The 14,333-nt window shown below is 38.0% G+C and overlaps 1 protein-coding gene across 1 annotated transcript in view; it reads left to right on the top strand.

Annotated features, from left to right (window-relative positions):
• VWA8 (von Willebrand factor A domain containing 8) overlaps positions 1-14,333 on the top strand; it is a 366,079-nt gene that overhangs the window by 216,084 nt on the left and 135,662 nt on the right. The window contains exons 30-34 of the mRNA XM_043892308.1: positions 4,525-4,635; positions 5,537-5,601; positions 6,222-6,347; positions 7,849-7,958; positions 8,578-8,732. Coding sequence (XP_043748243.1) covers positions 4,525-4,635; positions 5,537-5,601; positions 6,222-6,347; positions 7,849-7,958; positions 8,578-8,732 — 567 coding nt within the window. The remainder of the gene's footprint in view (positions 1-4,524; positions 4,636-5,536; positions 5,602-6,221; positions 6,348-7,848; positions 7,959-8,577; positions 8,733-14,333) is intronic.

The following is a 14,333-nucleotide window of genomic DNA, read 5'->3' as shown; positions in this document are numbered from 1 at the left end:
GTTAAGTAAGTCAACTTCAACTTTAGGCTTTGCCCAAGTAATTACTGTTGAGGCAGTCCAAGCACAGGTTGGAAAAGAATTTCCAGACCCAGAGCATTTCAGAAGGGAGTGAGTTTATTAAGAACAGCGAGCAGATACAATGTGGGTACTGCAAGCGCAGTGGGCTGACTGCCTGATAGACCAGAGAGAGTCAGTTTTCATGGGTTAATAACCAATTTTTATAGTCTCAGGACAAAGAAAATTCCTCCTGGACCGTTGGCCATAGGTGATTGGTTGGGGCGCTATGGGGTGCTTACTGGAGTGGGCGTCTTTGCCTGATTGGGAGTCAGGAAGCTTGTCAGTGGTGACAGGAGCTTTTAGCAACCGTTACAGTGGGGCTCAGTCAGCTGCGAGGTGTCCTTGGTTCTCCGCGTCTGTGGCCTTGCTGCAAGGTCCTGCACCTGTGGCCTTGGGCAGGACTCAACAATTATCATAAATTCTGAGTTAATCAGTTTTTTTCTGGTTTTCACCATTTTTTTCACTTTACTTTCTCCTAGAAGCAGAATATACAGATGTCCAGCTCTTGCTTAGAAAAGCTTGTGTCCATCCCATTGGAAAGGGTTTTACTTTGTAGAGTTCCAACAAAATGTCAATGCCATTGAATTGATTTCTACAGCCAGAGGAAACTTATAAAAAGCACATGATATCTTGGTGATTTTTGATTAAGTGAACCAATCAAATTTAAATAGAAGTCTGATTTTGGAGTATTTTTTCAAAAAATCTTGCCAAATTTTCAACTGTCAGGCAAACTGTCAAATTTACAGATACCAGTTCTAAAAGTATGAGATTTCCAGGTTCTCAGGAAGTAGTTTGTCTTCTCAAAAGATCCAATGATTTGGCGACATTGTGGATCAGTTCCCTGCTCATGTATAATGACTTTCATCGAAGACAGTGTGTTTTTTGTATAAACCCACACTTTCCCTCCTGGCATTCTTGCATGCTGCCTGACTTTTGCCCATTGACCAGTTTCAGCGATTTTCCAGGTTACCTCAACGCCCTGAGCAGACTCGCATGGCTTACCAGGATTTTCTGTCTACCTGTCCTCTGTCTGTTTTATGTTATGTCCGCACTAGAGTATTAAGACCTCCTTAATTCCAAATGAACAGCGTGTAACTGTAAAATTTAACAAATGATGAATAATTCTGATCTAATGAAAAAATGAGTGGGCTGCCTTCACTTCCTTCTTCCCCATTCTGCCCTAGCTGACAAGGGGGCTAAAATATTGTAAAGAGGTACTTCCATTGATTCATCTATCCCTTGTCTTTATAGAGCTTGGCAACAGATGCATTTCGCTGGTTAGTTTAAGAAGTTGTTCAAAAATTCCTTGCTAAAATAAAATCTTAAGTGAGGAAAGGGAAACTTTGCCATGCCTAAAAATAAAGCCTCCTCCCTCCCTACCCCCCCCCCCATGAGATTACTTATTACATCTGTACAAAGTTTAGAATTTCAGACTTTAGGACATGGAGGTCATCCAGAGGTTACTTTTCTCCCAGTCAAATACAAACATAATAAAATCGCTCACTCGCTCCTCCACCCTGCCCCCCTGGAAGGAGTGCCAAAACCACAGTTACATGTACTCATGTGTGACGCAAAATTCTATTTTTAAACTCAGACAGAATTTATCATTAGTCATTTACAGAAGGAAACCATTAACATCTAAAAGGATGGAGCAGCAGAACGCCTTCATGTTGCCAATTGCTTCTAGAACTAATTCTAAATACAGCAGTGGCTGGAAACATATGTATATATACACACACATATAAAGGTATGTTTTCTGTTACTTAGAAAGATCCAGTTTTTCAGTTCACTTCAGAAGTACTAGACCCTAAAAAGGAGGAAAAATGCAAAACTGTATTAATTTTTGTGCGTAACCATATCTGTTTAATCATCTGCTTATTCTTCTACTTAATCATATTGGGATCAAACATTATTTTTAGGACTTTCTGTTGCTCATAAAAGTTAATATTATCCAAATTGCTTAAGTGCTAGCAATTTGTGTTAATGTTGTACATATTTATCATAAGAGAAATTTTCTTCTTTAAAAAATACTAACTCAAAAAAAGACTTAGTCTAGAATAGAGACTGAAAATTTTTAACTTATTAGTACAACTTCTTAAGGAAAACTTTAAGGATTTCCCTTGAGATTTTTATCATATTCAAACTTTCAAATGCCAGGAATGGTGCTTCTTATATGATATGTTGATTTTAAAGAAGAATATTACTGATGCACATTCTTTTCTTAAAAAAATAAGCTTTTTATTTTGTATTGGGGTATAGCTGATTAACAAACAACATTGTCATGGTTTCAGGTGAACAGTGAGGGGACTCAGCCATATGTACACATGTATCCTTTCTCCCCCAAACCCCTCTCCCATCCAGGATACCATGTAACATTGAGCAGAGTTCCATCGTAACACACACGTGTAATGGAGGTGTAATGGAGAATTGCATATTATACAGAATGATGCATTCTAAGTTTCTTTATAAGGAAAACTTTAAGCTTTGTCAACTTGCTTAGAATTTTTGTAATACAGCCAATATTTGGAGTATGTGGAATAAAGGAAACTTCAGTACAACTACTACTTTAATTCTTGTGCATTTCAGTAAAATTGGCTAGTAAAATAAATTGAAACCACACTATGAGGTCTCAGATTTGCAGATGAATCGTTAATCTATTTACATTTTCTTTTATTTCCTCTCTAATTAGATTATGTAATAAAGGGCAAAAGTAATGATTATTCATCCTTGTATTCTTCTTTCTGCTTTAAATATAAGTTGGATGGCATCACTGACTCAATGGACACGGGTTTGGGGACGCTCCCAGAGATAGTGGAGGACAGGAAAGCCTGGTGTGCTGCAGTCCATGGGGCCACAGAGAGTCAGACATAGTGACTGAACAACAACAACAAATAAATGTTATGGAAGAAATGAGCAGACTTTTCATATTTTGTATATATTTTACAAAATGTATAGTAATTCTTTGGATGCTTTGTGATTTTATTTTCCTCAAAGAAAGTTCTTAAAATGAAAAGTTCATAAGGGTTAGTATAACTGAAGGAGCCCCAAATCTTAATAAGACAAAACAAAATGAACCAAAATAAGAGAGAAAAAAAGACAATTATATAACAATGAGGCCTGACAAACAATTTTCTGGTGCCTTTTTGTAAACCTGTTAGTCTGAACTTCAAATGTCTTTAAATTTTAACTGAAAACCCAACTTCTTTACATTGCTTTAAAATATTCAATCTTTTCTGGCTTTCTAAATTTTAAGTTCTTATTTCATGCGTTTCTATTCACTTATTTTAATGTCTGTTAATTTTTTTTAGTTTTTTTTCTTGAAAAAATCCTCCTAATTTCTGAGAGATTATTACTTCATTTGCATAACTGTGATGAATGCTGCTGGAGCAATCTCTTGTCAGTATGTTATCATAGCACGAGCTATGAAAGTTCCCAAGCTCAGTGAACGACAAGATGAAGAAATACTCATTACCAGCTTGGTTCTTGGGGTCCTTGATATTTTCTTGCTAATCTGTCTTTATATCATGTACATATTTTCTGAGTTGAACCTGCGTTTGTGAAAAGAACAAATGAGATTCAGTTATGCACAGTGTGTTATTCAGTGGCTAAGTTGTGTCTGACTCTTTGTGACTCCCTGGACTGCAGCACACCAGGCTTCCCCGCCCTTTACTATCTCCCCGAGCTTGCTCAGACTCATGTCCATTGAGTCAATGATGCCATCAAACCATCTCATCCTCTGTCGTCCCCGTCTCCTCCTGCCTTCAATCTTTCCCAGCATCAGGGTCTTTTCAAATGAGTCAGCTCTTCGCATCAGGTGGCCAAAGTATTGGAGCTTCAGCTTCAGTATCAGTCCTTCCAAAGAATATTCAAGGTTGATTTCCTTTAGGATTGACTGTTTGCTGTCCAAGGGACTCTCAAAAGTCTTCTCCAGCACCGTGATTCCTCAGGCCAAACAACTAACAGCATAGCCCCTCTCATCATCAGACAATTGAATGCATAGTGTAAAAGAGTTTTTCAACTTTTTTTTTTTGTAATTTACTTTAAAAAAAATTTTAATTGGAAGATAGTTGCTTTACAATACTGTGTTGGTTTAACTGCACATTCTTTAAGTGTAATTTTGATAAAAGTAAACAGACTTTTAAAAATGATCAAATGTCTTAATTTCCTCCTTAATACATAATAAAGCAGAGCCATGGTTAAACCTGGCCTATATTTACAAGGGCATGGTTTAAGGTAAAATCCACAAAGAAGAAAGTCTGCCTTACATAATTAGAAATATCCTTATTAAACCATGGAAGACTTTAAATTCTGTATTAGGGAAAATCACTTAGTGTTTTTATGGAGTCGTTTAAATATTTCAGTATTGCCATCTTACCTTTGGTTTATTTATCACTAAATACCCTTTATTTCCAGGCTGCCAAGAGACTGCTGCTTTAAAAATAAAAAAACTATTCTCTTTATTTCCAGAGCAATGTCATCCTGTTGCTGGATCCCGCTAGCCAAGCCCTTCGCCGTCTCATCCTGCCTTCAGAAGAATTTACAATGAAGAAAACTTCCTGGTGGAACAAGGAGGAAGCTGTAAGGAATACCCAGCCTGCCCAGCAAATTGCCAAGGATTTTCTGTAGCTTTCTAACTGTAAAAATGCATGCCTGCCCCTCCCTTGCAGCACCTTTTGTTTGCTATAATGCACAAAAGAATTCTTTTATTAGGCACTTGTGAATTTTAACATGATACAAGCAGGTAGACATGGATACATGTAAATGTAAGTATCAGTGTTCTTTTTGTATCCATCGCAGGAACATTTGAACTAATAATCATAGGACATCATGAGCCATTTGAGCGTGATATTCATGATAAATCCCTAATCATGCCGGCACTTTAACCTGCTTTCCAGTTCTGTGTTTATGTTTTGGATTTATGTAATGAACCTTTGAGTGCAGCATCTGGTAGTATTTACAAGATAAATAAATGTTTTAGTTTAATAAACTAGTAATTAAACATTTTGGCCAACCCCAGGAAATCTATTCTGCCATTCAGAAAAATGTGTAATGGATATAAAACCAGACTTACCCTCTGCCCTGGACAACAACATGCTTATAGGTCTTAAAAGGTCATGAAAAAGAAATTTTAAATGTCATAGATAGTTCCAAATCTAAGAAACAAAGTATTTCCTATGTATTGATGCTATAGTACAAACATCACAGTTAATCACCAGATAGCGTGTTTATTTCTAACCAGCATTTGGCATTATTTTTTTAAATATTATCCTAAAAATGTTTTAGTACATAGTTCACAGTGAATTTTAAAATATATTTTAATCCATGTTACCGTAAGAGTCTTGGAACGGATGAAGAGGGGTAGCTTCTCAGAGAATTATGTTTTACACGTTGAAGAACTTAATTTAAGGAAAAGCAGCTGAAGAGACGTGACTGCATCCAACATAGTTAACGTGAATATTTTGTTTTTTCTTGTCTTTAGGAAACTTACAAAATGTGTAAAGAGTTTTCACACAAAAACTGGCTAGTGTTCTACAAAGAAAAAGGGTGAGCTTTTTGCTGTAGAAGATTTAAACTGGGATTGTTGTTCTGTCCATTCTCTTTCCTCCTTAAATTTCACTGTGCTAAACTGCTTCAGTTGTGTCTGACCTTGTGCGACCCCATGGACCGTAACCCACCAGGCTCCTCTGTCCATGGGATTTCCCAGGAAAGAATACTGGAGTGGGTTGCCTTTTCCTTCTCCAGGGGATCTTCCTGACCCAGGGATCGAACCTGCGTCTCTATGTCTCCTGCGTTGGCAGCCGGGTGCTTTACTCTGGCTTATTGTAAACTAATGTAACCAAATTAGTATGATTTTATTCTAAAAGTACCTTGTCCCACATTGCAGAACATTGAAAAACACACATAAAAAAACAGTGCTCATAATTACATACTCAACCACTACTAACATAGTGGATGTCACTTCCCATTTTTAAATCTTATGCAAGCCCTTACATAGTTTAGTGTTTTATATCTCTGTTTTCTCAATAACATTTTTCTGTTATCATCTAGTCTTAAAAATATTGTTTTTAGGGTTGTGTAATAAATCATGATTATGCTATGGTTACTCAGCCAATATCCTCACCACTTCCTTTCACAGAGTTTTCTTTTTCTTTTCTTTTTTTCAGGAACACCCTGTCTGTGCTGGATGTTCTAGAAGGGCAAACTCATACCATCTCGCTTCCCATCAATCTCCAGACGGTTTTTCTCGTAGCAGAAGACAAGTGGCTTCTGGTGGAGAATAAAACAAATCAGTGGGTAGATCTCCGTAGTACCTCATGGAGTGTGCTCATTTTTCCAGCATCCTTATATGTAGCTCTTCCTGTGTCTGTCATTTAACGTTTCTGTATTTGGCAGGTGAAACTATGAAGAAGAGGGGAGGGGAAAATTTTAGTGTCACTTAAATGTCGCTTCATAGTGTAATTATAAAAGTGTTTCAGATGATGACCTTGAAATTAACAGTAAAAACATAATGACTTTTACAATATTTTATATTGATCCATCTTTCTTTGGGCTTTTTCCTATTAGCACACCGAGCATTTCACTGTATTCTCTGTATTCTTGCCAGTACTTCAAAACAGATTTTCCGATCATCCTTTCTTCAAAGGGCCACAGTCTCCGTCCACATGCCGTTGATTTTTGGGACTTCACAGATTGCGCCCCTGAGAAGTTTCTTCTTCGCTTCATCTTGGGTGCTCTTACTTGGTTGTGTTTATGTTTTGTGTCGCCTCCTCCATTGGACTGTACACTCGTTGATGGAAGGACTTTCTGTGCACTTGGCATAACTAGGGTGCACAGTAAGTTTTGAGGTCTGCTCCCTCATGCATCCCTTCTCCTGGCTCCATGCCGATTTTCTGCTCCTCTGCTTAGAAGCAGAAGTGTCCTGATGCAGAACACTCCTGGCTATTTATACATCCCTATGTTGGCAATTATACAAATAAGTAAACCAAGGGAATTGCAGCAGTGAGGGCTTCTGTCCCTTCTTGTTGTTTAGTCACTAAGTTGTGTCCCACTCTTTGTGACCCCATGGACTGTAGCCTGCCAGGCTTCTCCATCCATGGGATTTCCCAGGCAAGAATGCTGGAGTGGGCTGGCATTTCCTTCTCCAGGGGATCTTCCTGTCCCAGGGCTCAAATCCTTGTCTCCTGCATTGCAGGCAGATCTTTACTGCTGAGCCAACAGGGAAGGTGGTACCTGGTCACAAATCTGAGGCTGGGTTCCCTCTTACTGGCCGATCAGTCATATTAACAGCAGGCTCCATGATGGCATGGAGTGTCTCTTTCAAGTTGCTTTTTTAATTTTCTTTTTTTTTTTTTTACTAGACTTTCCTCGTATAGGAAGCGTTAGGTTTTTAGTTCACATTTATGACTGCATTGTTATTATGCACTCCTCTTTATACAGGCAAAAGGAGGAGGGGGCAACAGAGGATGAGCTGGTCAGATAGCATCACTGACTCAGTGGACATGAATCTGAGCAAACTTCAGGAGATAGTGGAGGACACGGGAGCCTGGCATTCTTCAGTCCATGCGGTCACAGAGAGTCGGACACGACTTAGCCGCTGAGCAACAACAACTTTATACAGCATTAGGAAGCTATTTTTTAAGTTCATGATAAAACTCTAAAACTGTAAATTATACTCACAGTATGAAAAAGAGGCCCTGGGAGGGAAAAACTCTTATTTTTCCTAGTCTGGTCTCACAGTTATGAGAAAAGGAAAAACTGTTCATTCACTTCAGGTGTTTTGTTTGTTTACAGGAAGTATCTTTTAACTACACCTGCACACATCGAATCTAAGGACAGTGGGGTTTGCCAGTTGTATGTGTTGAAAGAGGAGCTTCCTAGCCCAGGGTTTGGTGTCATGCAAGGTAAATACCGTGCTCTGTGTGTATGAGGCTGTGCGGCCGCCAGCTTGATTACATACTGTCCTCTAGGATTGTTTAAATACAGTCATATCAACATATGTTAACTTTATACCAAAGAGAAAACTTAGTCACTGCCCTAGAAACAATAAGGAAGAATCCATCATCTTTTAAGTTCTGTCTTTGCATATTTTTGACAAGTCAGAATGTTTATATATATGTAGGTTCCAAGTCTATTTTAGGATTGCATCATTTCTTTTTAACACAGAACGTCAGAATTTCTACTTTATTCATCACGGTTTTTGGGGGTGGTGTGAAAAGTACTTAAGGAAAAGAGTCTAAAATACACCATTGCTAACTAACCAGGTCAGTTTTACCTCTTTCTGCAGTACTGTTAATATTAATCTTGATTGCTAATAAAAATTTGAATTCCGTAAATGAGAAGATACCAAGATCTGAAAACTGAGTCTTCTCAGGCAAAAATCCATGAGTGTAATTGAAAGCATTTTCTCTTTTTTAATTTATGCTTTTCTGTTTGAGTTGGTGAGAATGAAATCTTGCAAAAATTAATTCCTGGAGCAATTTAGGGGCATATGGTGTTTAATGTTTCTCTGATACTTTTCAGAAACAGACCGCAGCATACCTCATACAATTTCAAGTAATCAACTATCATCTGAAAATCTGAGTTCAGCTGTGGGACAAAAGATTGACTCTCCAAACCGAATTCTCTCAGATAAGAATAGTTATGCTACAATTGTTGTTGGTTTCCCAGATCTCATGGTAAGCTTAAATTTTTTAGATTATTGAGTAACTATTTCTTCCCCTCACTTTGGCCTAAGCTTTATAAGCCTATTTGAGGGTAATTAAAAGTGTAATGATTTTTTGGTAAACATTTCAGATCAACATTCATTTTCCAGACCAGTCATTTAAAAGTGCATTCTATATGGGTTCATTGCTTTTTAAAAATTAACATTTCAAGTGTAATGCAACTATATAATTTTGTAAAGGAAAACTAATATTCTTCATACATGAGAGTTCATGGGGCAGATATATACGTAACCTACTGACAGTCACTTTATATCCTGTCAAGAGGGACAATTTGAGACTAACGAGATAACATTTCTTCTAGAACTTTTAGGGCGAAATATGTTGAACCTAATTACTGTAGATGAAATTTTTCAACACTCATGAATACCATTAACTTTCCACTGAGTTTTGCTCTGATTTATATCTTTGCAGCATCCAGATTATACTATACATGCTGGTAGTCTCAATTTAATTTGCTTTTAAATGGATCCTTCTGCTATTATTAACTATTATCTGTAAAGAAGGGGCTGTTTGTAATCGACTTCAAGTAAAACAGGCACCATCTTCCCCTGATGGAAATGTGAGAAGAAAAAAGAGAAAGGTTATTTCAGTTCAAGTTGCCATCTAATAACCTTAGATGTAGCTCTGTGTGTTTTGATTAAATATTTAATTTTCATAATTTTCTTTGTAGCTTTTAGGTGGAGTGATAGAATCACTTAAAGATAAAATATTGACTCTGCTTAATAGTACACCAGTCTCACATATCTCAAAATTTTAATGTGATTAATGAATGATGAGTACTTCAGGGTTTAAGACTTTTGAAACCCAAAACCCAGTGGATAATATGTGGCTTAGGACTTTGCCATATGTCTGCCTAATTATCAAGCAAAAAACATTTGCTGTGGATTATATAACTGAGAATGAAACATGTTGTTGGAATACAGCAGGCTTGATTAAATGAAGAGTTGTGTTTAGTATGCTTGCTACAAATGCCTGCTGGGGTCAGTAGAGAAAATACTGGATCTGCTTTTCTGAAGGTGGAACTGTTTTTAAAAAATTGATCTTTTGATTGAAGAAATTGACATAGAAATATAATGTCACTGTAAAAAGGTAAGAAAGCTGAGTATAAGGCAATGTTTGTATTGACCCTCTAGAAATCCTTTGTAAATTATAGGCTAGAGACCTTGTTAAATTAAAAGCTCCATTCCCTGTATTTAGTACCCACCATATAGAAGATGTTCATGAATTTTTGTTTAATGAAGGATTAGAGTCAGTTAGACAACCTTTCAGCATTTTATGAGAGCAGTCATATTTTTTAGACCCCAGTACAAGCCAGGCATTGCACTATTCTAAACCCTTTCATACATGATCATTAGTTTTTATGACAATTCCATAAGGTTTTATAGATGATGAAATAAAAACAGAGAGGATCTCTTCCCCCAGGCCACAAAGATACTGAGTAAGGAAGCTGTGATTTGAGCTCAAGAATGACTGGCCCTCAAACTCATGTCTTTTTATACCACAGTATCTTTCTGCCTTTATGTGATTTTCGTTTGATTCTTCATAAAACTATCAACAAAAGGATATGTTATGTTATGTTATGTCGTCTCTTATTAACATTTTACAGCATTATCAGAGGCACCTGAATTATTTTAAACTTATTATAATTTTCTTATCCTACTACCAAATGGCCACAAAAATCTACAGCAAGTGTCATAGTGAATCCTCAAAAGTGAAATGTTAAAAACATTCCTTTTAAGATCAAGAGTAAAACAAGGATACCCATTACCACCACTTCTACTAAACATTGTACTGAGCATCTTAGACATGATCCATTAAAAAATTTTAATAAATTGAATTTCATCAAAATTAAAAGCTTCTGCTCTGTAAGAAGACACTGCAAAGAGAGGTAAAAAACTATCTACAGGCTGGGAGAAAATAATGGCAAATCACATACCCAACAAAGGACTTGTATCCAAAATACATAAAGATTTCTTAAAACTTAAGAGTGACAAAACAAATAATCTAGTATAAAAAATGAGCAAAGGGAGGACCTGTGTGAGGTATCAGAGGTCAGAACCTGAGCAGGTGAAAAAGATATCTATAGTTGGAGAGGGAGGGACAACTGGTGATGGGAATCAGGTCCAGCCAGGATGAAGATGGCATCACCATGAAGGGGCAGGCTAGTGTGGAATGCGGGGGCCCCAGTAAGGCAAAGACTTCACTGATGCATGAACGTGGCTCAGTGAGGGATATAAGGACCAAGCAGAGTGCGGGGGGCATTTGCCTGGAAGAGGAAGTTAGTGGTGGAGATAGGAGCTGAGTCTTATACAGTGGAACTGAGCAAAAAAGTAAGTATATTAAAGGTAATGAAGTTTAGGTTTCCCACTGGTGGAGAAGGGAGTTACAGATGGAGCAGGAAAGAAAACTAGTGTGAGTCCTGTAGTGGTCGGTTAGGAATTGGGTGTATCTGAGTGGACTCATGGTTTTCAATGTATTTAAGTAGATATAAAAATAAAATTGGAAGTAAATGTATTTTTTTTAAAATGGGCAAAAGACTTGAACAGACTCTTTACTACATAGGATAAATGGATGGTAATTGAGTATATAAAAAGATGTTCATTAGTCATTAGGGAAATGCAAATTAAAACCATGATGAGATAGTACTACTACCCTACTGCCTATTAGAATAGCTAAAATTTAAAAAAAAAAAATTAATACCCACAATACCAAGTATTATCCATAAAAAAGTCCCGCTAACTCAGTGGTTAATTAGTCCCACTAAATCAGTGATCAAGAACCCTCCTGCCAATGCAGGAGACGCTAGAAATGCGAGTTGGATCCCTGGATTGGGAAGATCCCCTGGAGAAGGAAATAGCAACCCACTCCAGTATTCTTGCCTGGAGAATATGTAGACAGAGGAGCCTGGTGGTCTACAGTCTACGGGGTCGCAAAGAGTCAGACATCACTGAGGGACTAAGGGCCAGGACGTACCAAGTACCGACAAGGTGCAGTGCAAATCAACTGTCACAGTTTTATGGAAGAGAAAGGGCAAACATAAGACCTTTCTGAAGAGGAACCAGAATAAAAGGCAGAGGTATTGCCCTACTAAATTTCAAGGCTTATTATAGAACGTTAATAACTAAGACCATGTAGTATTGGCCATAGGAGTAGAAAAATATACAGTAGAACAGAATGCAATGCCTAGAAACAGATGGATCCATACATACATGGAACTGATTTCTGATACCAATGCTCATCAGTGGGCAAAGGTTAATGAATTTGGACAGTTAATCTCCATGGGCAAAAAAGGATGAGCATGGGTCACAGCCTCATACCACTTACAAAAATATTTCCTTAGGGATTAGGAATTAAAAGTGAAGGAAAAAACTCAAAATGTTTAGCAAATGCATAGGAGAATATCTTTGACTTTAGAGTACAGAAGGATAAATATATATGGTAAAAAATTTAAAGTAAAGCAAGAGGGACTTGCCTGGTGGCCCAGTGATTAAGACCTGCCTTGCAATGTAGTGGATGAGGGTTCGAGCCCTGGTCAGGGAATTAAGATCCCACATGCCTTAGAGCTATTGAGCTCATGAGCTCTTGAGCCCATGCACAACTAGAGAGTCCTTTCACAACAGCAAAGGATCCCGAGTGGGACAATAAGACCTGACACAGCCAAATAAATAGATATGTTTTGAAAAAAATTAAGTGAAGCAAGAGAAAAAAGTAATAAAAAATTCCAGAAGAGTTAATGTCCAGGAGAGATGAAAGAGACATGATTGGGAAGGGGCCTCCGAGGGGCCTGAGAAATACTGGTAATACTCTTCCTCATGCCAGACAGTGGGTGCACTCAGCGTTTTCCATTTAAAATAGTTACTTATTTACTTGTAGTTATTTAAATTAACTACACTCTTGTGCCAAGGTGACAAGTAGTGACAGAAAGATTCAAGACATTAGATCTGACAGACAGAGAGCCTGAAGAACTATGGATGGAGGTTCAGGACATTGCACACGAGGCAGGGATCAAGGCCATCCCTGTGGAAAAGAAGTGCAAGGCAAAACGGTTGTCTCAGGAGGCCTTACAGAAAGCTGAGAAAAGAAGAGAAGCGAAACACAAAGGAGAAAAGGAAAGAGATACCCATTTGAATGCAGAGTTTCAAAGAGTAGCAAGGAGAGATAAGAAGGCCTTCCTCGGTGATCAATTCAAAGAAATAGAGGAAAACAACAGAATGGGAAAGACTAGAGGTCTCTTTGAGAAAATTAGAGATACGAAAGGAACATTTCATGCAAAGATGGGTACAATAAAGAACAGAAATGGTATGGACCTAATAGAAGCAGGAGATATTAAGAAGAGGTGGCAAGAATACACAGAAGAACTATACAAAAAAGATCTTCATGACCCAGATAACCACGATGGTGTGATCACTCACCTAGAGCCAGACATCCTGGAATGCGAAGGCAAGTGGGCCTTAGGAAGCGTCACTGTGAACAAAGCTAGTGGAGGCGATGAAATTCCAGTTGAGCTATTTCAAATCCTAAAAGATGATGCTGTGAAAGTGCTGCACTCAATATGCCAGCAAATTTGGAAAACTCAGCAGTGGCCACAGGACTGGAAAAGGTCAGTTTTCATTCCAGCCCGAAAGAAACGCAATGTCAAAGAATGCTCAAACTACCGCACAGTTGCGCTCATCTCACACGCTAGCAAAGTCATGCTCAAAATTATCCAAGCCAGGAGAATTTTCCACAGTACGTAAACCATGAACTTCCAGATGTTCAAGCTGGATTTAGAAAAGGCAGCGGAACCAGAGATCAAATTGCCAACATCCGTTAGTTCATCGAAAAAGTGACAGAGTTCCAGAAAAACATCTACTTCTGCTTTATTGACTACACCACAGTTTGATCACAAAAAACTATGGAAAATTCTTAAAGAGATGGGAATACCAGACCACCTTACCTGCCTCCTGAGAAATCTGTATGCAGGTCAAGAAACAAGAGTAAGAATTGGACATGGAACAACAGACTGGTTACAAATTGGGAAAGGAGTACATCAAGGCCGTGTATTGTCACCCTGCTTATTTACTTATATGCAGAGTACATCATGCGGAATGCCGGGCTTGATGAAGCACATGCTGGAATCAAGATTGCCAGGAGAAATATCAATAACCTCAGATATGCAGATGATACCACCCTTATAACAGAAAGTGAAGAACTAAAGAGCCTCTTGATGAAAGTGAAAGAGGAGAGTGAAAAAGCTGGCTTAATACTCAACATTCAAAAACTAAGATCATCTCATCCAGCCCCGTCACTTCATGGCAAATAGATGGGGAAGCAATGGAAACAATGGAGAGACTTTATTTTCTTGGGCTCCAAAATCACTGCAGATGGTAATTGCAGCCATGAAATTAAAAGACGCTTGCTCCTTGGAAGAAAAGTTATGACCGACCTAGACAGCATATTAAAAAGCAGAGACATTACTTTGCCAACAAAAGTCCGTCTAGTCAAGGCTATGGTTTTTACAGTGGTCATGTATGGATGTGAAAATCAGACTATAAAGAAAGCTGAGTGCCAAAG

Source organism: Cervus elaphus, chromosome 30, assembly GCF_910594005.1.
Source record: "Cervus elaphus chromosome 30, mCerEla1.1, whole genome shotgun sequence".
NCBI lineage: Eukaryota > Metazoa > Chordata > Mammalia > Artiodactyla > Cervidae > Cervus > Cervus elaphus.
This window is presented reverse-complemented; position numbering and strand designations above follow the sequence as displayed.